Genomic DNA, 24,213 nt, shown 5'->3' on the forward strand with positions numbered 1-24,213 from the left:
ATAAAGCACACAAAGTAAAGAGGGAGAATTGGCGAACGAGGACGGTAGCAATGGTAGTGAGGTAAACACTGCTTCCGGGACCGTACGTGAGAGGCTTCCGGTGCACGTTGAAAAACTTCAGGTGATCAAAATCATCCGTAGTCTTACCTTGCGTCACCTGTGGTATATCGCACACAAACACGAAATGTGTTACCATTGAAAGAATTCAGTCAGTATAAATGTTATCTTCAAATGCTGTGTGAATAGTTATTTTAAAAGCGAATACGAATCGGAATAGTTACAAGTGAACTGTACACAGACATACATCTTGTGTACAGACATGCATTATATATATATATATATATGAATGTATAACTGAGTACAGATGGACGCGAAAACAAATAGACTACAAGTAATGAAGAGACTTGGGAGGCCGTATAAGGGTTAAAAACACTTGCTACTTTTATTACATTAATAATTAAGGGGGCGCTAGGAATAGATTTACAGTTAGGGGTCGACGTTTCGGCAGTCAGCGCTGCCTTCAACAGAACGTTCTGTTGAAGGCAGCGCTGACTGCCGAAACGTCGACCCCTAACTGTAAATCTATTCCTAGCGTCCCCTTAATTATTAATGTAATAAAAGTAGCAAGTGTTTTTAACCCTTATACGGCCTCCCAAGTCTCTTCATTACTTGTAGTCTATATATATATATATATATATACATATAGAGAAATGCTGATGAGATGGGGCTGATGCCGGCCAGCAGGTCGGGCGCTTCCCCAGCGCCGGTTGTAGATAATGAAAGCGATGCTGGAGATGGCAGTTCAGGTTATCAAAGGATGGTGGTTAGTGCGGTTGATGACAAAGTCAAAAAACGGGAACAGTCTAGATCGGAAGGTCTACTAACCGTGGCGGCATTCATTGATATTAAGCGCGCCTATGACACTACAAGCCACGGCCATATACTGCATGAGCTTTTCTCCCTGAGCGTTACTGGGCGAGCTCTCAGGTGAATAGCCAACTATCTACGTGGTAGGACTGTCTTTGTGATGACTTCGGATGGTGAAACGTTCCATCACAGCACAACAGCAGGTGTCCCACAGGGCGGGGTCCTCAGCCCACTCCTCTTCAATGTCGTGATGGCTGCTCTACCAGCTCTCTTGCCACGGGGCGCCAACATCAGCTTGTATGCTGACGATATATGCATATGGACATCCGGCAAGCCGTGGCCAACGCTACAGCGCCGCTTACAGTGTGCCCTTGATGTTGTTGCTGCTTTCCTGGTAAACAGAGGCATGGACCTCTCTCATGAGAAGATTGTATTTTTGCCGTTCACTCGCCGTCATTTGAAGAACTTTCAGCTTCATATAAGTGGGCATGTCGTGCGGCGTGTTACACACCATAAGTTTCTTAGTGTGGTTCTTGACCGCTGTCTGTCCTGGAGAGCGGAGGTTCGCAGTCTGAGAGGTAGAGCTGAGTCTCGGCTGAATGTCCTGAGATACCTCTGTAATGCCGGCTGAGGACTTCTACAAGGGTATTGCTTGGTATGCACCGGTCCCTCATACGACAGATGTTGATGTACCATCTTCCAGTGTTGCATAACCATTGTCCCTCGTCCCAACAAGTGTTGGAAACCGTCCTTGCAAAGAGCATGAAACAGTGCCTTTGTGTCCACAAATCAACGCCAACTACCACTGTCATGGCTGAAGTCAAGGAGCCTTCGCTGGTCTTTATGCGGACGGCACAATCTCTGAGGCACTACATGAGGCTCTCCACTCGCCATTACCGTCACAAGTTAGTGCGCGACATTATTCGGCGACCAGCATCCGGCTACTGTCAAGCTGTTTTAGCTCACCGAAGCCTCATTCCCAAGCATAAGAAACTGACTCTACCCGTAGTTCCACCATGGGCTCTTCAGGCACCACCTGTGCATGTCAATGTCCCTGACTTGGCTTCCAGAAATTCAGCTACAACAATTGAGTAGAAATCCAGCGAACCGGTAGAGATGTAGGAAGGGAGTTGCCTCAGGACAGAAGCCGCCAATATTTCGAACAGAGACTGTTCTTCTTCTCTCCCTCTCAGTCTCTGTTCGAAATATCGGCGGCTTCTGTCCTGAGGCAACTCCCTTCCTAGATACAACAATTGTTCTTCGCCAACTCAGTCTGGGCCCTGCTCCATCGCGATGAAGGCAGAATTAAAATCTTTACTGATGGCTCATCGACACAGACCGGCGCTCTACCTGTGCATTCGTAATCCCTGAGCTGTCCATTGAAAGAAGCGCAAGGCTGTCGCACCCGATGTCTGCTGCTGCGGCCGAGCTACATTCCATTCTTACGGCGCTTTCCTTCATTGTGTCCCGTCAACCACCGATGCACTGGACCATATACAGTGACTCCAAAACCGCCCTCCAAGCTCTGCAGTGCACCATGGGCTCGAGCTCCCTCGCTCCACTGGTGTGTGACGTCTTCAGGGAGTTTTCGTGTGCTGTCACACAGACGCACAACATCACCTTGCAGTGGATCCCAGGTCATTGTGGCGTCCCTGGGAATGAGGCTGCCGACCTAATTGCGAGACGGGCTCACGTGGCATGAGGCGTGCCGACGCACCCTACGTATTTCACCCAAGCGGACGCGAAGCAAGCAATTGGTACCCTTATGAGACGTTTGTGCAGTGAACACTGGCGAAGAAGTGTCCTTTCTACGTCGTTCCTGCGCAAGGTGGACCCAGATCTCCGTTTTTATATGCCGTCAGCGCTTCCTCGACCAATCACGTCGCTCATCTACAGGCTTCGCCTCAACGTGCCATACAGTGGACGACTTTTGTTTAAGCTCGGCGTGGTTCCGTCCCCCAACTGCGGTCTGTGTGATGTAGTTGAGGACTGGATCGTATACTCCAAGACTGCCCGAGGTACAGTGCACACCGTTGTACCCTTGTGCCGTCGCTGACCCACCTGGATAACCGACCATACTCCACCGAAAAGGTTCTTGGGTGCTGGCCAGCAAATCAGCTCATACCTGCCATGCACGCCCTTGTGCAATTTCTCGTCTCGGCGGACCTCTTTACCACATTGTGACCTCTTTGTTTTTAGTGCATTGAGATTTCGCACGTGTACTCTTCTGCACTGTTGCTTTTGGTGCCAAGTTTTGTGGTGATTTTTTCATCAATTGCGTTTCAAATTGTATGAATTTGTGTAGTTTCCCTCTCTTTTCTCAATAACGCGTCCTGGAGTAGCCAGTCCCGAGTAGCTCGAGACTAACATCTCCATTTTTTTCTTTTAAAAATCAATCAATCAATCAAAAAAGTGACGGAGACCTTGAGGGTAAAAGGGCAGTGGTCGACTGCATGCAACCTGTGCTTCAAGACCTCGCGTTCACGCTGGTAGACGGGGCAGTCCATAAGTAGATGCTGTTGGTCAGCGCGCACGGTGCGTGCGGCACAGAAGGCTGACGGTGCGCGGCCAAGGCACTGCCTTAAAACTAGAGTAAACGCAACGTTCAGCCGCATGCGGTGAACAAGGGATGCGTACTGTCGCGGAAGGCCAAGAGGAAACGACAGTGAGAGACGGATCCACGGCGTGGAGCAGAGTGTAGGATCCCATCGAGAGATCTTGTCTTGTCTGCAGAGATAGCACGGAGAAGAGCCCTACGGTCGCCTGTGGACAAGATGACGGAGCAAGATGATGTAAGCTGGTGACCCCGTAGAGTAGCCCGGTCTGCCTCTTCATTGCCGGGTCCTGCCACATGACCAGGTACCTACTGTAACACTACGTCATATGGCCCATGTCCAACAGCTTTTTGTACAGCAAGCTTGTATGCATACAGCATAAGTAGACATGTACATACGATGTCGTGTGGGATGACTGTTTGAGTCGGGGTCTGTGTGTGGGTCATGTAATCAGACTCCCGCTGGATTTGTTTTCATGTCCTGTTTGATATTTGTGTGTGGGAAACATTTATTCAGTGGGTGGCGTAATTACGGGTAGTACAGGTAGGTTTGATATTTCGCTTGTGGATTTAAGAAAAATCTTTCCGGAGCAGCACCGCAAGCGGTACTGCCCCGACGACCTTTTTATGGGCCGCGCATTCGGAGACACGGCCCCCCTGGGGGCGGACCGCGTTGTCAAGGGACCCTCTCCAGTAAATGAGGGACCGGCTCCTTTTTGCCTCCATCGACCACTTACGCGGAGTTGAAGGGAGACCTGAGGCTTGTGGATCTGTGCTTGTGGATCTCTTCGCATCTGACTTAGAAAAAGGGATTGCAAACAACTTGCTTTTGCTAAGCGCGCCCTTTGCTATAATGTTAGCCAATTCATTTCCTGGTGTTCAGCAGTATGAGGGAACCTACTGCAGAGGGGCTGTGTGTCCATTTCTTGCCGCAGAGGTGAAGGCTTTCGCAATATTGTACAATGAGCAGGCAGTAGGGGTTCTGTTGTTCTGGCCCAGGGCGTTCGTGTAGGTGCTTGGATTGCAAAAACCAATTTGTCAACTAATGTGCAAAGTTGCCACGGCGTGTCTCATCTTGTCCAACGCGATGTCTCGTCTTGCCCCAAGGGTTGGGGCAAGCTGCATTTTTTAATTTCCTTTCCTGTATTTACCATAGAACCGACCACGTCCGTTCTGATTTACAGATCAGAACCTCTAGAACTCAGATCAGAGGGGGGAGAAGGGGAATATACCCAAGCAGCATGCCAATACTGGTCCAATATTGGACCCATATGGGCTGCCAAGACTGTCAATATTGGTCCAATACGGGGTGCCAATATTGGACCAATATGGGGAGTGCAACTAGGCTGCATATTGGACCAATGGTATGGTCTGCACATATTGGCAAGCCCATTTTGCTCCAATATTGCCAATGTTTCTGTGATTACGCCAACAGGGAGTCCGTATAATGATAAAGCATTATCCTGTTTAATATCCACCACTGATGTTACTTCTCTCTTTTTGATTTTTCATTTGTGCAGATCTCATTGATCCACATTGCATACAATTTCCAACCCGCTCCGGGAGTACAAAGGAGCGAAACACTTTTGTGACGGTGACGGACATACGCCACAGCAACTCACACTGCTTGCAGCAACTTGAAAGCACCTAACTTTACAGAAGAGCCATCCCTTCCTATCAAACATTGTGTTTTTTACTTGACCTGCAGGAAATCCGTTATCATTTTTCCTTTCTTCTTTTTTTTTTCCTTAATAAACAAACCCCCCCCCCCCGTTATCATTACAGGAACCAGCGACATTTTAGCCCGTATGGAACGTCCGATCCGACTGTCGCGCATGCGCATTAGTGGTAGGACGCGTGATTTCGCTCAAAACGACCACGCTCGCTCTCAGTCGGCTCGACCGATTGGCACTGACAATTTGGCATCGCGAAGCAACATGGCGGCTGCTTCCAGAACGTGGAAAGTTGAGTCGTCCAGTTCTAGCGAACGTTACAATGGGATTGCCACGTATCCTGACTGTTTCGAACAATGTGTATCATCTGCGGTAAGTTGTTGAATGTAACGACGTAATGAATTGTGCATTTCACACGCTTCAAAGTCCAATCTTGCCGTGCTGCTTGGGCACTTGTGCAACATGGGTGCGTACCATTTTCTGTATTTTCTGTCAGTGTGGGGTGTACACAGGAAACATGGGGGCCATATTGCCCAGTTATAGCCAATATGGGGGAAATCTTGACGAAACGGGCGCCATATTGGACCCGTATCGCCAATGACCAGCCAATATGGGCCCAATATTGTGTGCTGCTTGGGTAGCTTTATTAAAAGGAAAGGTCTGGCAGACCAAGGTCGGCATGCTACTCCATCAACAAAAAAAAAAGGAGAAGGGTGGGACAGATCAGAGCTTTAGTGTGCGCCTTGCAAAATTTGAAAATTGAATTACTCGATCGTGACTGAAACAAATCTTATGCTGTGTGCTCCTTGCCATACTTTCCGTAACAATGAAAGTTTCTTCAGTTAGTGGTTGCTCGTGCCGCTGACAAACAACGGCAAAACGGCTGAGCTGCTCTGCTTTGTTTCCTTTGAGAGGCGAGTGTGACAATTGGCCCGTGTGACAATTCTCCTCGGTCTCTCTACCTTTTCGGAAGACAAAACGCAGCAGTCCTGGTTTATTTCTGCGCATCTACGCGACTGTAACCATAGTGTGCAGCGCATTCATGCACTTTTGTTATTTCGTTTTATGGTTAATTTATTGTTAAGCGACTACTTTTTGTGCTGCAACACATGTGTAGCGGCCATCGCTATCGAATGCGTTCGAAACCCGTGTATTCAGGTTCTGTGTGGAGCAGCCGTTTCCACAAGCTGGCTTATCCTGGACATGTACGTTCTTTGACTTCCTACGCCTGCAGAAAAGAGCGCGAGCTATGGCTTGGATACGGCAGACAAAAACGAGACGACGAGATATTTCTTTCCGTTTTTGCGTCCGTTTTCTTGCTCTCGATCCCTGCTGCTGGGATTGCTCACCGGCATCAGTACAACTTTTTTCATATAAGCGTAGCGGCCGGGTATCATGTCGTACTATGTTTCTGTATGTAGCACCATTCGTCATCTCAAAGAAAAGTTTCGGTTGTTGTATGTACTAGTGCTGGCAACAGTCATGTAAAGGGATACTTTATTCATCCATCCATCCACAGCTATACCACGCATGCTCCACATCTCCACTTCTTCGACTAGTGGACGCAACAAAGCAACTCTGGCCGTCTCATTTGTTTGCCTCGTTTGTTGGTTAGAAGAGCAAGGAATAATCGGAGAAATAGATGAGTATGAAGAACACGAAATACCCGCAAAATAATTGGCTGAGAGCGGCCGATGACGTTGCGGTAATTTCATGCGGCGAATGAACGCAATAAGACATGCGCGTGCAAATTTTATTTCCCGACTCGCTCTTTTCTGAGCTAGTCATGGTTTTATGAGGCCGAGTAAAATGTCAGCTGCGCGGATAAGTCGACACCCGTTTTCATGGAACGCACTACCGATGCTGGTGTTGCCAGCATACAGTCTTACATGATAAGGGTCTTCCTTGGTGTAAGTGGGCCATTCGGAGCCATCTGGTAAGATCGGCCTTCTGTAAAACAAGATATACACGAGGTAGTGATAGCCTCTGAGTGGTGGTATGCCGGCTGTACTTACCCTGTGTTGATGAAGTGCGTGAAAAGCTTCATCATTAGCATACTCTGCTCCCGATCCAGCTCTGTGTAGCGCTCTGGAAACCGAAACGGCATACCGAAGGTGTATTCGAGCTCGGTGAAGTGCGCTGTGCCCATCCACGGAGGCAAGCGACTTTTCACTGACCGGTGGTCGAACACATAGAAGTAGACTGGGCAGCTTAGTTTTGCGTATGCTTCCGCAAAAAACTCTGTTGGACACGTAACCATGAGGTCACCAACAGCGTTCATCAGCGACTGAAGGATTCCTTCTCCGTGCTGGACGTTAGCCTTAAAAATGCCGGTGGTGGCATTTTGCAAAGCTTTTGGCAAGCGAGGATAGAAGGGGCAGGCAAGCAACGCGAGTGCCTCAGAGTAGGTCAATCCTTCAGGTTCATTGTTCATGTTGAAACGTTCCGGGTCTTTGGCGTACAGGAATATGCTCCCTTCATGTGCAGTTAAGCCGATCAATAAGGCATCAATAGGTACAAGATTGGGGTCCTGAAGTGTTTCCTGAAATGAAAGTGGTAGGTAGCTGTGGCCGTACGACGGCGTGAAAGTAACGGAATCTTGAGGGTATTGTGTGTCTTCTGCTCGTAAAATGGCTTCAATTGAAGCTGACCGTAAGCATGACACGACCTTGATCCAATCGTCCCCGTCCACCTCGCATCCGACGGCTTTCGCCAGCGTTGTGGCCAACTGGCGTCCAATTTCGTCCTGTGGTGGTATTAGCCCGTAAGGACTCCAGCTTGCCATAATGGCACGACGTACAATCCCTGCATTTCGTGTCGCCAGAAGATGAAGACCTACGGCGGCAGAGCCTGCGCTTTCGCCGTATAAGGTTATTGAAGACCTGTCACCTCCAAATACTTCTGCATTGTACCGTATCCAGTGAATAGCTAGCTCCTGGTCTAACAGGCCATAATTTCCGGGTGAACTGTCCTCCCCAGTGTGGAGAAAACCCAAACTGCCAAGACGATACGCCACGCTTACTACTATAATGTCTCCGACAGCTGCCAACAACTTTCCGTCGTACAGCTCCGTCGATGGCGTACCAGTACGGAAGCCACCGCCGTGGATCCATATCACAATTGATTTCCTCTTGGTGCGCGTCCGTGGGGCCCAGATGTTCAGAAACAAGCAATCTTCACTCACGATTCTCTTGTCTACAAGCCAGGGAGCGCCTGGCGGAAAGGATCCGTTGGCTTGAGCGCATGCAGCACGAAACTCTTTAGTTTCTAGAACTCCTTGCCACGGTGTAGCTGGTTCAGGCGGTCGATACCGAAGTGGACCTAACGGAGGTTTGGCGTACGGAATGCCGAGGAAGCGGGCGATCGGTATGCCCCATGTCGGTTCAACGGCTCCAGAAATCCGACCACTGGTTGTGCATACAGTGATGTCTGCTGCAACCGCTATGGCCACACAAAAAATGCAGTACAGAATAGCTTCGCGAGTCATCTTACTTTCCAGTAGCAGCACGGACCAGGCGTGTTTTCGTGGCCGATGGCTGTCGGAGCAAATATCCACTCAAAGCTGCCCGTTTCCTTGAAAGACTTGAGATGTCTCGACATAGACCTTTCATGACTAATGCCGAAATGACGATTAGACAACGTTCATACACGCTGAGCGGAAGACGTCTCCTCCTCTTGATAGGATACGGGAGGGTAAGATGGAACACTATCTTAAAGGCTATCGGTCTAAACTCCATCAGTCGCGCATTCCACAGGACGAGTCATGCCGACTATACGAACAAAACGGGAACCCATAGCCAACTGGTCGATCTCAGGTTGGTTATTACCGCAAACACCTGCTGCCACGCTGCTGACGTAGCATGTTTTATGTCACTGATTTGCATCAGTTAGTGCTGTGATCGAAAGCGGTCATAGCTATGCAAAGCCAAGAACGGTGCTAAAGGACACGAAATGTTCAAATACATAAACAGCAAGCGCGCTGGCGACATATATCCGTGGCGAAAACTCCCGATACTGTAGAGAAGAAAAAGCGCCGCACACGTGCACAAGTCTCAAAAAGCTCGCTCGAAATGCTCAGTGTGTTTGTCGTCATTCATTCGGTATCTATGCTCAGAGCTTGGTTACTGGGAAAAACACCTGCTACCACGGTGCCACTCCCATTCGCTTTCATGCCGTTTAAAATGGGTCCTAAGCACACAAAAGAAAGATACGAAAATCGAGGGAGAATTGGCGAACGAGGACGGTAGCAATGTTGGTGAGGTAAACACTTCTTCCGGGGCCGTTTATTTATTCCGGGATCTCCGGTGCACGTTGAAAAACTTCAGGTGGTCGAAATTATCCGTAGTCTTACCTTGCGTCACCTGCGGCATGTCGGTCGCCACACAAACACGAAATGTGTTGCCATTGAACGAATTCAGCTATTATTTACCTTATGATGTCATCTTGAAAGGATGTGTGAATAGTTATTTTAAAACGGAATACGGATGGGAATAGTTACAAGTGAACGGTACACACACACACACATACATCGTGTGTACAGACATACAGCACATATACAGGGTGTCGCAGCTAAATGCGAACCTATTTTTTTTAATTAGACACTTAATATGGCATAACAAGAGTTAATGTGGCAATTACACCACCTTAACTTTGTAATTATAAAAGCTACGAAGTTGTCCCAATGAGAACATCTGATCCCTTCGGTCACCTGATACCGGAGCCGTTTTCAGAACAGAAATCCGTTCGTTAGATCGTCCGCAAAAAACTCGTGAAGGAACACCTTTTTTTTTCTCTTTATTTTGTTCATTGCGCATCTTCGGAGGCGCGTCTTTCCTTCACCCCCAATACGAGAGGGTGAAGGAGCACGATGCTGCCTCATGCGTCGAAGATGAGCCTTAACTTGCGGAAACAAAACAAAAACAAATGTATCGGGTGACTCTATAGGAACTTGGCCCTTGCCCTTATCTTGGGATGCATTTTCTGTTTTCTTTTAAACTTTTTCCAGCACGCAAGAGGTCATAGTGCTCTCTTTGACCCTCTCACGCTGGGGGTGAAGGAAAGACGCGCCTTCGAAGACACGCAATGAACAAAATAAAGAAAAAATGGTGTTCCTTCACGGTTGTTTTCGCGGACGAACTATCGGACGGATTTTTGTTCTGAAAACGGCTCCGGTGTCAGGTGACCGAATGGACCAGATGCTCTCATTGGGAGAACTTCGTAGCTTTTATAATTACAAAGTTAAGCTGGTGTAAGTGCCACACTAAGTCTCGTACAATAGAGGAACAGTTGAGGGGCAATGAGTGACATGGCGGCGTAAGGCACAGTGTGGATTTGACGCAGATATTTCACGGACGCTTACCATACGGTGACACGATCCAGCTCTGTGCTCGTGGTTCCAGACCTCTCTTTTCAAGGCGCTACATGTTTATCGCACCGTACGTCCTCCACTGCTGCATAGCTTTATGGGATGATACTGGGCGCCGTGCTTTACGGAGTTTGCCAGATCATGAATCAATCTACAGAGTGTTTCACGAAAATCCCCCGACTGAATAATTCGTGAACAGGTGGCACCATCGAAGAAATTTCTTTTTGGTGAGGATCCTTGGGACATCGGCCGTGAACTGAGTAGTGAGCGGCTCATTTGCATACACTCACTAATTAAATAAGCATCCTAACTTTTAAAGTTTATTTCGGACGCTTACGGAACCTTCGTTTTACGCATCGGGGCCTTCAGCTAAAAATATTCCAATAAAAAAAAATCGTCGACACTTTGTGATTTTTCCGAGTAACTAATCGTTTCGGTTTACATATTTCTTGCGCTTAGCATCGCACAAATGCGCTCTTTGGATCAGTTATCCGGCTGTCAATTTCGTGTTCATCCGCCTGGTTGACACACGGGGGTGACGGAAGATAAGGAACAGCCGCAAGACCGCGAGATACTTTGGTGTTCCTTCTCCTTCTCCACACTCTTGAAAATGAACTTAACCACTTAGCACCATCCTAGCCAACCATCATCCCGGGTGACAATGTTCTCTCCCTTGATTTGATGAATATGGGAGGCGTGCGCTTCTATATATATATATTTTTTTTTTTTACAACTAATGCCGTACATAAGGACAAAAAAAAAAAGACGGCTCCGCCTCGTTTTTTTAACAAATCGGACGAGAACGTTGTCATTAGGGATGATGATTTGCCAGGGGCGTGCTATGTGGTGTAGTTAATTTTTACGAGTATATCCCACTAGTTCGGCGCATTCGTCATCATCAATGATAAAAGCACGCTATCTCACCTACGGAACGACAGAACCACCAGCGCTGTCTACCAGTAGCTTTGAGAAGGAATACCAAAGCCTCTCTTGGGCTGTTCCTAATCTTCCGTCGCCCCCGTGCGTGAACCAGGCGAATGTACACGAAATTGACCACCGGGTAGCTGATCCCAAAGATCTGCCGGTCTGCGCTGGTCTAAGCTGGTATGCGCATTGCACGCTCCGCGCAAGAAATATGTAAACCGAAACCGATTAATTACTCGGAAGAATCACTAAATGTCGAAGCGAATTTTTTTTTCTTGCAATAGTTTTCGCTGAAGGTCCCGATGCGTAAAACATAGGTTTCGTAAGCATGCGAAGGAAAAGTTAAAATTTATTATGTTTATTTAATTAGTGAGCGTATGCAAATGAGCCGCTCACAACTCGGCCGCTCGGCCGTTAGCGTTTTCCGTGACACTGCCTCCGGCAGTGTCACGAGTGGACTTCCTACTTCCTCTTGTCAAGAAGGTAGGGAAAGTAGTGAAAAGCATGCGCCACATTGGTGGTGGAGCATGTGATCTGATTGTGAAGACCAGGTCTGGTGCTGAGAAGCTAAAGTCCCTGGGGTCGCTCACAGTGAAGGGCAATGTGATCGAGTTGGTCTCGTTGGAGTCCAACTTGGTCACAGTTTCAGTTATATCGGTGCCAGATGGCATCCCTGATGTAGCTGTGGAGGCCGTTCTTACTGAGTACGGTCCTGTCACTAAAGTAGCCCGCGAGACCTTCCCTCAAAAGGAGCTAGAGGGTATTGAAACGGGCAACCGGCGCGCTCTTATAGAAATGCGGACCCCAGTTCCGAACTTCATAAGTGTGCGTGGTAAGCGTTTGACCGTCAACTATGACGGTATCAAACGAGTTTGTATGCGGTGTGGCAGAGAGGGCCACTTCAAAAAAGACTGCGTGGTCCCAGTGTGTGCTCGCTGTGGTGACTTTGGCCACGAGAGGTGTGATGCTTCGTGTAAGCGCTGTGGCGGGGATCATGCTTTGTCCGAATGTTTGGCCACAACTTGGGCGTCCCGTGTTTCTGGTAGCGGTGTGCTAGCAATTGCTCCCGATGGAGCGCCTCCCGTGCAGGCGCTCGCGAACGAGAGTGCCACGGCTGAGGTGGGAGTGCGTTCAGTGGGAGTGCCTCACGATGCCGTTAGTGTGGCGGAAGAGCCTTTCGCTGTTAGTGCTGGCAGCGATAATGGTAGTGGAGACGTAGTTAGTGGTGACAGAGCAGATACCGATGACACCGTTACAGGTGTCTCTGCTGTTAGCGCCGTTACAAGTTCTGCTTGTGCTGTTAGTGTTGCAGCCGTAGCAGTCAGTGGCGGTGCTCTTGATGCAACAGATGCTTCTCCAGTTGAGCCTACGGGTGCTGTCGTTGGTGGCGTTGTGGCAGGGTGTAACTCCCAGATTACCGAGGCTATCGGTGAGGACGATGACAGTGTTGCGTCCTCAGACTCCGAGCGCTTGGTAATTGATGAGGACCCCAAGATAGTGCACGTGGGTAATAGGGATTTTCCGGCCTCTGTCGCTAAACGTATGCGTGTGGCCTCGGACGGCTCCGAAGTGCATGATGACTCTCATATGGACGATGAGTCCTACTGTTCAACTCGCTGCATTTCGAAACGCTGTATAGGGGCGCTAGAAGCGTTGTCTCTGTCGCTGGCGGACTGTCGTGCCCCCTTTGATGTAACTTGTGGGGTCCGTCAAGGATGTCCCCTCTCTCCCGCCTTGTACACCATTGCCATCAACCCTCTACTCGAGAGACTGTGCTCGCTTCCTGTTACATTGCCACTGCCCAATGGATGCCCCCCACCTGTTTTTGCGTTCGCGGATGACATCTCTGTGATCGTTTCTCGCGAGTGTTCCCTAGGGCCCGTTTCGAAGGCGTTTGAGGACTACGGAGCCGTATCAGGGGCAAGACTGAATAGGTCAAAAAGTGCAGCACTGTTTTTGAACCACCAGCCTTCCTGCGGAGCTCCTTTCTGTGTTCCAGTGAGGCCAGAAGTCAAAATTCTTGGCGTGACTTTTGATTGCACTGGAATATCTACCGTAAATTGGCCACGAGCGTTTAATCGTTGCAGAGCTGTCCTGCGGCAGCTTAAGTTTGTTGATTTGCCCATCACGTTTCGTGCTTATCTGCTACTGGCCTGGTACTACAGTCGCTTGTGGTTTTTAGGAGTCGTTGCCACGCCGCCGCCACTAATCCGTACTGCCATCACGAGGCACGCGTTCCGTTTCCTCTGGGGCGGTTCGGTGGAGTGGGTCGCGAGATCCCGCTTGCACCGTACACGTGACCAGGGCGGTTTAGCCTTGCCGGTGGTGCTCGACAAGTGCCTTGCACTTCAGTCGCGCGTTATTTCGAGGCATTGCACACTGCCGAACACCCAGCGTGCGCATTAGTGCAGTACTCTCTGGGATGTGCTACCAGGTGGTTCGTTGAGAGCCCTAGGTTTCGGCCTAGGTCCGAAGTCCTGCCTCATCAATACAGTGCTTGTGTTGATGTTGTACGGCGTTTGCGACTCTAGCTTCCGGACGCTGACCTCCAGTTATGGGCTGTCAGCGATTTTTATACAGCTATCCGGGAGTTGGAGTCTGGTCCCCCAGTTCCTTCGGTGCCGTCGAAGCTGTCTTGGCGCCGAATCACTGCGGGCTGGCTAGATGCACGCCGCGCCAGTCTTCAGTGGAAGTTGGCCCACGACGTTCTTCCTCTTCGCGAGCGACTACACCGTTTTCACATCTCTCGCTCTGACGGTTGCCCGTCTTGCGGGATGTGTGAAACCGCAGAGCACTGTTTCCGGCGTTGTCGTGTTCCTCTTTTGCTGTGGCGCAGAGTAACCCAGATATTTCAGCTGTCGACTGTCGCCTGGGCCACCGTACAGTTCCTGGAACCGTTGCCTGTTCCGCGCGTTCAGCGTAAACAATTGGCTTTATTAATTACCGAGATCAACTTTCAAATTCGGATCCGTCGTTGCCGGCTGGCTTTCGGTGGTCCAGACTTCGGAGACGCAGCTATATTTCTGGCTGTCAGGGCAGGGCTTCGTAGCCACATTGTCCGTGAGCAAGCACTGTATGGTCTTGTGGAGTGCTCTCGGCGCTGGCTGACGTCTACTCGTCTTTTCCGCCACGTTCAGGGTGAGTGGCAAATCGTGTTCTAGCCAGCTCGCTAGGACCGTACTGCACTCTGCAGCGGCTCTCCTGTGTTTGGATTGTTCGCTTGGTATGGTCAGTACGAAAAGCAAACTCTCCTAAAGAGTGTTGTTAGGTATCTAGCTTGTAGGACTGTAACGTAAAGTTAGTGTCTGTCCAAAGGCGACTACCTCCATAGGTAGCTCTCCTGCTTGATGACAATACACAGCTGAAAACAGGAGCGCGTCTAGTGTAAAGGAGCCTACCTCCATAGGTAGCTCTCCTGCTTGATAACAATACACTGAAAACATCCCTGGCTATACCGTTGCCCCGACCGCAGTGGTACCATGGTCACTGCCGAACCCATCCCTCTCGACACACATCCCTGGCATCTTGGGGGCGACGAGTCAATCCCCGTTCTGTGGTTCTCAAGCAATCTACTTGGGAAATGATGGATGCAAAGTACAGAGGCCGCATGGCTGTGTTCACAGATGGTCCGTCTACGTCGGATGGCTCCTCCGCTGCGTCATACCGGACGAGTCAATATCATGTGGGTTTCGCCTGTACCATACCTGTAACATCGCACTTCGTCGACCACTACGCAGCTGTATGCCATCTTGCTATCTCCAAAATATGTCTTGAACTACCCTCCTCGCTCCTGGGTGATATACACTGACTCAAATTCAGCTCTGCAATGTGTAGGGAGCATGGGCATCCGCGGATCTTTGGCCTCGGTACTAGATACTATCCTGACAGCGCTCAAGGTTATTGCCGAACACGTACACCGTCCACGGCCGCACTGGCATTCAGGGCAACGAGGAGGCAGATTTGGTGGCTGCTGCGGCCCACCGTATCTGCAGGGTCGTACCTATTATCCCCTCCAACGGAGATATACTTGCATGCGTTGGTGTCACCTCTGGCTCACCAGCAATGGCTCCATGACATCACTCACGTCACTCCTCCATGCAGTGGACCCGTCATCATCATTTAAGATGCCAAGTGACTTCTCTCGCAGCTTTACGTCACTTCTACAGCGTCTACGACTCAGCCTCGCCTTCACCCCTGTGTTCTGAGTTAAGCTGGGTTACAGTAACACGGCCCTGTACCCAGCTTGTCACACCCCAGCTACGATCCTCCATATCACATGTGAACGCCAGGTGTTTCGACGCCAACTTGCGCTTCTTGACCATAAACCATTCAACTTGTCCAAAGTACTTGGCCCGTGGAGCTCCCCATCGCACCAGTGCTAGGCTCTTCACTCTCTTTTTAGCTTTCATGCAAGCCACTGGATTCCTCGAAGATCTCTAAACAGAACTCCGACTTGTCGCCGCTTCGCGTTCGCCATAATTCATCCTCACATACTATCCTTTGTGAGGTGGGGTAGGGTCCGTGGCTACTACGGGGAAACATATATCATATGACATCGTCACTTCTCCTTTATGCATTGTTGTTCTTGTCCCAGGTATTGTCCTTTCCCAGTCTTGCGGTATGGCACAGTCAAGGACACAGAGCGTGTTCTTGTATCGTGTGTGTCGTATCCCGTCGCTCTCTGTTCACCGATGAAGTTTGCAGGGCCATCCTTAAAAGTAAAGGCGCACAAAGGCATCCGCACGAAGAAGGATCATTAGTACCCCAAACAAAATTTGAGCGAGATCATGACAACAACAACAACATAGATGAATGGATGATGATGATGATGTGGGATGTTTCCCTGCGTTGAGTGCAGGGCCCTACCCCATTCCAAAAAGGTTCACATGAAAGGATGACGAGTGTGCTGTTGTGTTTCGATTTTCTTAGTATTTGCTGACCAAGGTTTGAACATTACTCACCGACCTGCCCTATCCGTGGTCGAGCTCCTTGTAAGTGCTTGTGAAAGCGAAATGATGATGATGACGATGATGAGGTGACGAAGAATTGGGAACGTAAGTCAGACTGACTATTCGCTGCGAGATCGACCTACAGGTGGCGACACTGTCACCCTTCCAGTGTGGATAACACGCGGGTCGATGTTCGGAGTTGACGGTTCTTTTCCCCAATTTTTGTGTATATTCACCAGAAGATCACTTGTGCCGCAATAGTACGATACTATTCGGTTCCCCAATGCTCCACGTACTGCACTGAACGCGGTATGATTGCAGGTATGTAAGAGTAGACGACGCGAGGAAGCTGTCCACACTACGGTAGTTCACCGTTTCTCCGCAGCGCACCGACACCGTTCGATCTAGGAGCGAATATACACCAGTGCCCCTTCTTTGAAATTAGGAATGAGAAAAAACGAAATAAAAATAAATTTGAGAAAGAGCGGATGGCACGTCCAGAATTACCATACGTCATCGGCGTGCGCCGTGAGCACCCAGTATAGCCATACACATAGAAATTCATGAGGAATGGGGTTCATCCTCTTACCCTCCCCTTTCCTTTTTTTTAGTACACGCTTTCACTCTCCCTCTCCTATTCATGAGGGGCCGACAATACGGAGCGGGTACCCATTGGTCTCGTCCAATGCTTTTGCTGTTCATATCTGCAGAAGTAACGCAATGAGATGGTGATCGTATTGGTGTCTTCATGTGCAGTCACCATGTGTAGATACTCCATGACGTTTATCAAGGTTGGAGTGATGGACAAGAGCTGTCGCCTCTGTGGCTATAGGAATAGAGAAGACAAAGTTTAATTATATCATAACTATGCAGGAAACGGCAAAGGATTTTCCCAGCACCCCCTTACACCCCCCCCCCAACGCCCCCACGTCCCCCCCCCCCCTATACACTCCGAAATGTGCTCGCTCTTCCTGCCTTTTCTTGTGGTTAGTCCAGCGATTATGCACATACGTCGCTTTCTTTTGCGTTTGGAACTTTCGACTTTAACAGAGTGAACTAGACGATGATGTGTCAGTAGCCTCATATTCAAAATACAACAAACTGCGCGATCAAGCCCGTTAATAAAACGTTGACGTTTACGGGTGACTGTATCTTGCGGAATCAAATTGTATTGACACGGTGTTGCAAAACAAAAAGAAAATGACGGAGAGAAAGGACGAACATAAAGAGACGGGTGTGTTACAGAAATAAAATGTGCAAGTGTACGTCTGCATCCTTGATCAAACTCTGGAAAGTGTTCAGAATGCACCATGAGGTCGCCGTCACTGGCTGGCATATTAGCACTCAGCACGTGTCATAACCCCACCTGGGTTAACTGGTTGCCGACAGCTGCGGCGTTTTCTTTATTTATTTATTTATTTATTTTCATTTTTATTTTTATTTTTCGTAGCAGTACGAGACTATGCGTTATACCGAATGCTGGGCAGGCGTTAACCAATGATGTCATAGCATGGTACAAATAATATAACTTTTGACAACAGACGAGAGAGCACGCACAAGTCAATTGCTCGCTTCCAAGGAGACATGCATCTTATTGGACCAGTGACAAGTTCTAAATATTCACTTCTACGAGTAATGGGCACGTCAATGCAACTGTGACCGCTTCGCACGTTTGCGACACTTGTTGGTAATGATAAGAAAAGTAAGGAACAGTCGGAACAATAGTCGAGTTGCGGCAATTTTCGGCGGGTGGTGAACGCAGTAAAACCAAAGCATGAGACACAAGCAGGGGCGCCGGAACAGGGGGAGCAGGGAGAGCGACGGCTCCCCCTTATTTACGAGTGGGGGAGCACGGCTCCCCCAGTGTCAGCCCAGCGTCGTAATCTTGTACGGTCTAACGGAATGGCCCGTGCGTGCATGTGTTCTTTCGGCGGCCATAAATTTAGAGAAAATATAATAATAAACAGAGATCCTACCACTGTCACTGTGTGCGGAGACCGTTTGAGAAGAGCTACATACCAATGGTGTCCGGTTCACAAGGTTCTGTAGTTGACCATGGCAAGGTTTGTGGTACGAAGTGCAATAAATCAGTCAGAAAGTGTGTAACGGGGGGCGCGAGCATTCCCAGACTCAATCCACGGGGTAGGGTGGGGGCAGAGGCGCAAACGGGAATCGCAAACGGGACGCAAGAGACCCGACATCTGGGGAAAATAAGGGTACGAAGAAACCGCCCGGTTGAAGACAGAGGGTTGTTACAATGGCGGTTTGCGAGGCGCAGCCACAGATTTCAGTCGGTTGTGGATAGGGTGCCCACTTCGAGCTGGCGTGTAAGACCTGTAGTACGACAAGTGCGATGAACTGAGACGAAACGTCGCACCGGTGTTGTGTTCATGTGTCGGCAGTGGCAACGTCGAGGGAGCGCCACCAAGTCCTCGACTGCAGCAGCGTTACAGGATTATTAAATGCCATAGACATCGGAGAAGGCAACACCTCTGGAAAGAGATATGTGTCGCAGCTTGTTTGTTGTCTTATATATATTGTGTATATCTTCACCCGTCATAGTATAATATTCTGATTGGTGGCTCCTCGCTTTCCATCGTACCGATGTCCAAAATTTACCCGCTGTTTTCATTTATCCGGCTTTTCTTATTGAGTCGCCCGGGAGTTATAACGACAGCGTGACACCCAGTCAAAAGGCTGGGTGTCAAAGGGACACATTCTTGCTGAGCTCCAGACCGGCCCAGGAAAGTCTGGTTTATTCGCAGAAGGCTTGCGGGTCAGACGATATTCGCTTCCAGTCCCGGCACACGTACATGCCGCGACGGCGATTCCCGGGGACAAGTCCCCGAAGTTCCCTACACATTACTTGCCATAGAGGTCTAGGCACTGCGCAGAAGTAAAAAAAGCTGGACGCACTGAACTCATACCAACTAACCCACCACCAAGCGCTATTTAATTACAGTACTTCTGCAATGTTACTTTAGATCTACTGTACAAAGATGCACATGTCATTTGCTAGGTGCACGTCTACAGTTCGTGCAGAAACCATGTATAACGCCACCATGAGCCCTCGAGGAAAATAAGTGATGATGATGATGATGATGATGATGATGATGTTTAAGGTAGCACTTTTTTTCGCTCCCCCAGTGGAAAAATAGTTCCGACGCCACTGGACACAAGTAAATTTTATTTCACGACTTTCGCTCGTCTGTGCTTCTCATGGTTTTATGAGGCCGAGTGAAACGTAAGCTTCGCGGAAAAGACGACACCCGTTTTCATGGAACGCAGTACCGACGCTGGTATTGCCAGCATGAAGTCTCACATGATGAGGGTCTTCCTCGGTGTAAGTGGGCCATTCGGTGCCATCTGGTGAGGTTGGCTTTCTGTAAAACAAGATATACACACTGTAGTGATAGCCTCTGAGCGGTGGTATGCCGGGTGCACTTACCCTGTGTTGATGAAGTGCGTGAAAAGCTTCATCATTAGCATACTCTGCTCCCGATCCAGATCTGTGTAGCGCTCTGGAAAGCGAAACGGCATACCGAAGGTGTACTGGAGCTCGGTGAAGTGCGTTGCGCCCATCCACGGAGGCAAGCGGCTTTCCACTGAGCGGTGGTCGAATACATAGTAGTAGACCGTGTAGTTTTGCCTCGCATATGCTTCAGCAAAAAATACTGTTGGACACGTAATGAAGAGGTCGCCTACGGCGTTTATCAGCGACTGAAGTATTCCTTCTCCCTGCTGGACGTTTGCATCAAAATCGCTGGTAGTGGCGTTTTGCAAAGCTTCTGGCAAGCCAGGATAGAAGTGACGAGTCATAAACGCTAGCGCCTCAGAGTAGGTCAGTCCTTCAGGTTCACTGTTCATGTTGAAACGTTCCGGGTCTTTGGTGTAGAGGAATATGCTTCCTTCCTGTGCATTTACGCCGATCAATAAGGCATCAATAGGGATGAGATGCGGGTCTCGGAGTGTTTCCTGAAATGACCGCGGTACGTAGCCGTGGCCGAACGACGGCGTGAAAGTGAGGAGCATGTGAGGGTATTGTGTGTCTTCTGCTTGTAGTATGGCTTCAATTGGAACTGACCGTAGGCAGGACACGACCTTGATCCAATCGTCCCCACTCACCTCGCATCCAACGGCTTCCGCCAGTCTTGTCGCCAAGTCACGGCCAATTACGTTGTGCGGTTGTAGCCCGTAAGGGCTCGAGCTGGCCAGTATGGCACGACGCACGATTCCTGCATTTTGAGCCGCCAGGAGATGAAGACCTGCGCTGCTCGCTCCTGTGCTTTCGCCATAGAGTGTTATTGAAGCCCTGTCGCCTCCAAAGGCTTCGGCATTATCCCATATCCAGCGAATAGCTAGCTCCTGATCCAACAGACCGTAATTTCCGGGTGAACTGTCCACTCCAGTGTACAGAAAACCCAAACTGCCAAGACGAGACGCCACACTTACTACCATAATGTCTCCGACAGCTGCCAACAGTTTTCCGTCGTACAGCTCCGTCGATGGCGTACCAGTACGGAAGCCACCGCCGTGGATCCATACCACAATTGCTTTTCTTTTGGGGCACGTCTGTGGGACCCAGATGTTGAGAAACAAGCAATCTTCACTCACGATTCTCTTGTCTACAAGCCAGGGAGTGTCGGGCGGAAAGGATCCGTTGGCTTGAGCGCATGCAGCACGAAACTCTTTCGTTTCTAGAACTCCTTGCCATAGTGAAGCTGGTTCCGGCGGCTGATATCGAAGTGAACCGACGGGAGGTTTTGCGTACGGAATGCCGAGGAAGCGGGCGATGGGTATGCCTCGTGTCTGTTCAACGGCACCGCGGATCCGACCACCGGTTGTGCATACTGTGATGTCTGTTGCAACCGCTGTGGCCACACACAAAATGAAGTGCAGAATAGCTTTCATCTTACTTTCTAGTAGCAGCACGGACAAGGCGACTTCTTGTTACCGACGGCCGTCAGAGCAAACATCCAGTCAAAGCTGCCCGTTCTCTTGAAAGACTTCGGGACGACCTGTTTAGCGATGTCTGTACACGGACCTTTCCGAGTACTGCTGACTGTAGAATGCGTATATACACTGAGCAGGAGGTGTCCTCTCCTGTTGATATATGATACCGCAGAATGAAATTCAGAGCTATCTCAGAGGCTAACTGTCTGAACTCAATCAGTCGTTCTTTTCGGCTATAAAGATAGAGTCATGCAAACTACATAATGGGGCACCGCGCTCGCAACAAAAAAAAATGCATTATAGAGACCCCACAGCCACGTCTACAAATGGTGGATGTCCGTGCTCACAGGATATATACTTATTGGCGGGAACACCTGCTGCCATACGCTGCTGACATAACATGTTTTATATCACTCGTTAGCATCATTCAGTCCCCTGCCTGTCTGAAAGAGGTTATTAGCATACAAAGTGGACGGCGCAAAAAAAAGCACGAAAATCGCGTGTTCTGTTGCGGCCGAGGACGGGAGGAATATGAGTGGGGTAAACGCCGCTTCCAGAACCGTTTGTCAGAGATTTTCTGCGCACGTTAAGGAGCTTCAAGTTTTCGAAGTTATCCATTTCGAACGGATACAATGGTGCAACTTGGGACAAAAGTTTACGGAACACGCGAGCCACGTACTTTTTCTTCGGTGCGACACCCTAGCGGCTGCCGGAAGCGGATGAGTTCTGTTTCAAAGGGGTAGACGGATGCGCTGTTAGCGACACACAGTGGGGGTTCCAGTGTCGCTTATGCGTGCCTGGGAAGCACAAGTTACCGCTGTGTGTCGCTAACAGCGCACCCTTCCACCCCTCCGCAACAGTGAACTCACTCGCTTCCGGCAGCCGCTAGGGTGTCACACCGGAGAAAGAGTACGTCGCTCGCGTGTTCCGTAAACTTTTGTCCCAACCTGTACGTTGTTCCGGAACCCTCTATCATTTAATGGACTGCACATTTATGACACCGTACGTACCGGCCCCCACTGCTGCGGCGCTTCATGGGATTGTGTTCGCGTTCCACATCATTTCTGCAGTTGTACATGACGTGGTCGTGGCTTACTACTCGTTTGTTATGAATGACCGTGACGTGAAGTTTCCGTACACTTTGGTATTACAGGAAATACACTGCAACTATGCACACTTAAGCACCTATGCACAGGTTGTATTGCATTCGTTTTTACGCGAAGATTATTCTTCTCCCTCTGCAGTGGCGGCTCAGCGAGGACCTGTCATTTACTGGGAGAGCACGATTCTCTTTGCCTTTTTACCATTGACTATGACTTGACCATCCCGTTCTCTCCTGTATCACCCGAACAGTAGAGTACCTCATTCACTGGATACGATAGAGAAGGCGGGGTCTCCCTACTGCTCGGTGTATGGCACACTCAAGGACACGTAGCATATTCTTGTGTCGTGTGCGCTATGTACTGTGTCGCTCGTAGTCGCCTCCAGACATCGCTTCGCTTGTTGGGCTAATATCGCGTTTAGAGGGCTACCATTGCGGAGAAATGACTGCATATTACATGCTATTGCATGTAATATGCAGTCCCCCCCAACACGCACGCACGCACACACACACACACACACACACACACATATATATATATATATATATATATATATACATATAGGTACTAACAAAATATGAAGCAGACAACGAAGATGTAGGAAGTAGAAAAAGGGGGAGTTATTTATTTAGTAGTGGAAAGTTAAGGGGGAAGTCAACGTTGCGGCGGAAGCTCCGCCTTCGTCAGGACTGTCCTGACGAAGGCGGAGCTTCCGCCGCAACGTTGTCTTCCCATGGCGTTGACAGTTGGTCAAGGAATTCGGTGTCTTCTCCTTTCATAATGGCTTCAATAGGAGCCGCACGCAGGCAAGACACTATCGTTGACCATTCCTTCCAATGGACTTTGCACCCAACTGCTGTCGCCAGTGTCATGGCAGTCTTAGGTTCTAGGTCGTTCTGTGGCGGTTCTAGCCAGTAAGGGCTAGCGTTGACCATGATGACACGACGCACAATTCGTGCGTTTCGAGCTGCCAGTATCGCTGCTTTCGCCATAAAGTGTGATGGATGAGGCATTAGCCCTGAAGGCTTCTGCTTTGTCACCTACCCAATGCTACATGCTGTGACCTGTACTCTGACACGTCAGACATAAATAAGGCAAGTGCGTGTGCTTGCCCTCATTGACACGTTGCTCATAACTTGCAAGTGGATACCACAGGCCAAGGTACGTACGTTTCCCCGGCATGGTGGTCTGTACGTGCCTAACGCAGCATATCGTAACTCACGTAATCCAATGCTCCGATTTCGTTTACTGTACGTAGTGTGAAACAAAGGAGTTTGTTCTCGAAGCCCGGGGTGCGAAGACGTGTTGTCTCGACTCGGAGTCCCTCAGCCAGAGCGGGCCCTGGGCATAGGTGCGACGGCAACGAAGCTTCGTATTTCCTTTTATACGCGCGAGTTACACGTACGACGGTTGTGAAGCTTACACTTTACTCAGAAGTGGGATTCGAACCCACGCCTACATTCGTGGACCAGAAGGAGACGGTGCCATTAGGAAAGACACGACGACACCCGAAATCGAAGGCATAAGTGCCGAAGTCGAGATTTACGTGGTCTCCGATGACGTAATTTGTCACGACGTATTGGTTGTGCGTACGTTCCTGAACCTGGATAAGGTTGCTATGATAAAAGCCAAAGATCAGATGCGGCTCATTGACAGCTCAAAAGAAGGACCGTTTAGGAACTGCACCTCAGATGACGGCGACTTTAAATGCACACTTAGAAGCGCTTAGACGGTAACGGCGCCTCTCAAGACTGTACAATTCGTTAACGTTCAGTCTGGCGACACTGAGGAAACCAACTTATTATTATGTTCCCGCACTATGGCG

At 49.4% G+C, this 24,213-nt stretch overlaps 3 protein-coding genes across 5 annotated transcripts in view; 1 reads left to right on the forward strand and 2 right to left on the reverse strand.

The window, feature by feature from the left end:
* The window catches only part of LOC135388923 (TM2 domain-containing protein 3-like), a 140,594-nt gene that overhangs the window by 81,470 nt on the left and 34,911 nt on the right, over window positions 1-24,213 (forward strand). The window lies entirely within an intron of this gene.
* LOC135389759 (acetylcholinesterase-like) lies at window positions 1,226-9,464 on the reverse strand. Its single transcript, XM_064619790.1, has 4 exons — window positions 9,446-9,464; window positions 7,110-8,535; window positions 6,984-7,044; window positions 1,226-1,504 (listed from the first exon to the last, which is right to left on the reverse strand). The coding sequence occupies exons 1-4, from the start codon at window positions 9,462-9,464 to the stop codon at window positions 1,226-1,228; spliced, it is 1,785 nt and encodes a 594-aa protein (XP_064475860.1).
* Window positions 19,499-21,621, reverse strand: LOC135387505 (acetylcholinesterase-like). Its single transcript, XM_064616675.1, has 2 exons — window positions 19,781-21,621; window positions 19,499-19,715 (listed from the first exon to the last, which is right to left on the reverse strand). The coding sequence occupies exons 1-2, from the start codon at window positions 21,241-21,243 to the stop codon at window positions 19,550-19,552; spliced, it is 1,629 nt and encodes a 542-aa protein (XP_064472745.1). The 5' UTR covers window positions 21,244-21,621; the 3' UTR covers window positions 19,499-19,549.

Source organism: Ornithodoros turicata, chromosome 3 (genome assembly GCF_037126465.1).
Source record: "Ornithodoros turicata isolate Travis chromosome 3, ASM3712646v1, whole genome shotgun sequence".
NCBI classification, from domain to species: Eukaryota; Metazoa; Arthropoda; class Arachnida; order Ixodida; family Argasidae; genus Ornithodoros; species Ornithodoros turicata.

Coding starts and splice junctions, on each gene's coding strand:
- LOC135389759 (XM_064619790.1), bottom strand. Junction 7,045..7,109: donor ACGCACTTCATCAACACAGG/GTAAGTACAGCC, acceptor CTTGTTTTACAG/AAGGCCGATCTTACCAGATG. Junction 1,505..6,983: donor CCAAGGAAGACCCTTATCAT/GTAAGACTGTAT, acceptor ATACCCTTGTAG/AAGTCCTCAGCCGGCATTAC.
- LOC135387505 (XM_064616675.1), bottom strand. CDS start 21,243: ATGAAAGCTATTCTGCACTTCATTTTGTGTGTGGCCACAGCGGTTGCA. Junction 19,716..19,780: donor ACGCACTTCATCAACACAGG/GTAAGTGCACCC, acceptor CTTGTTTTACAG/AAAGCCAACCTCACCAGATG.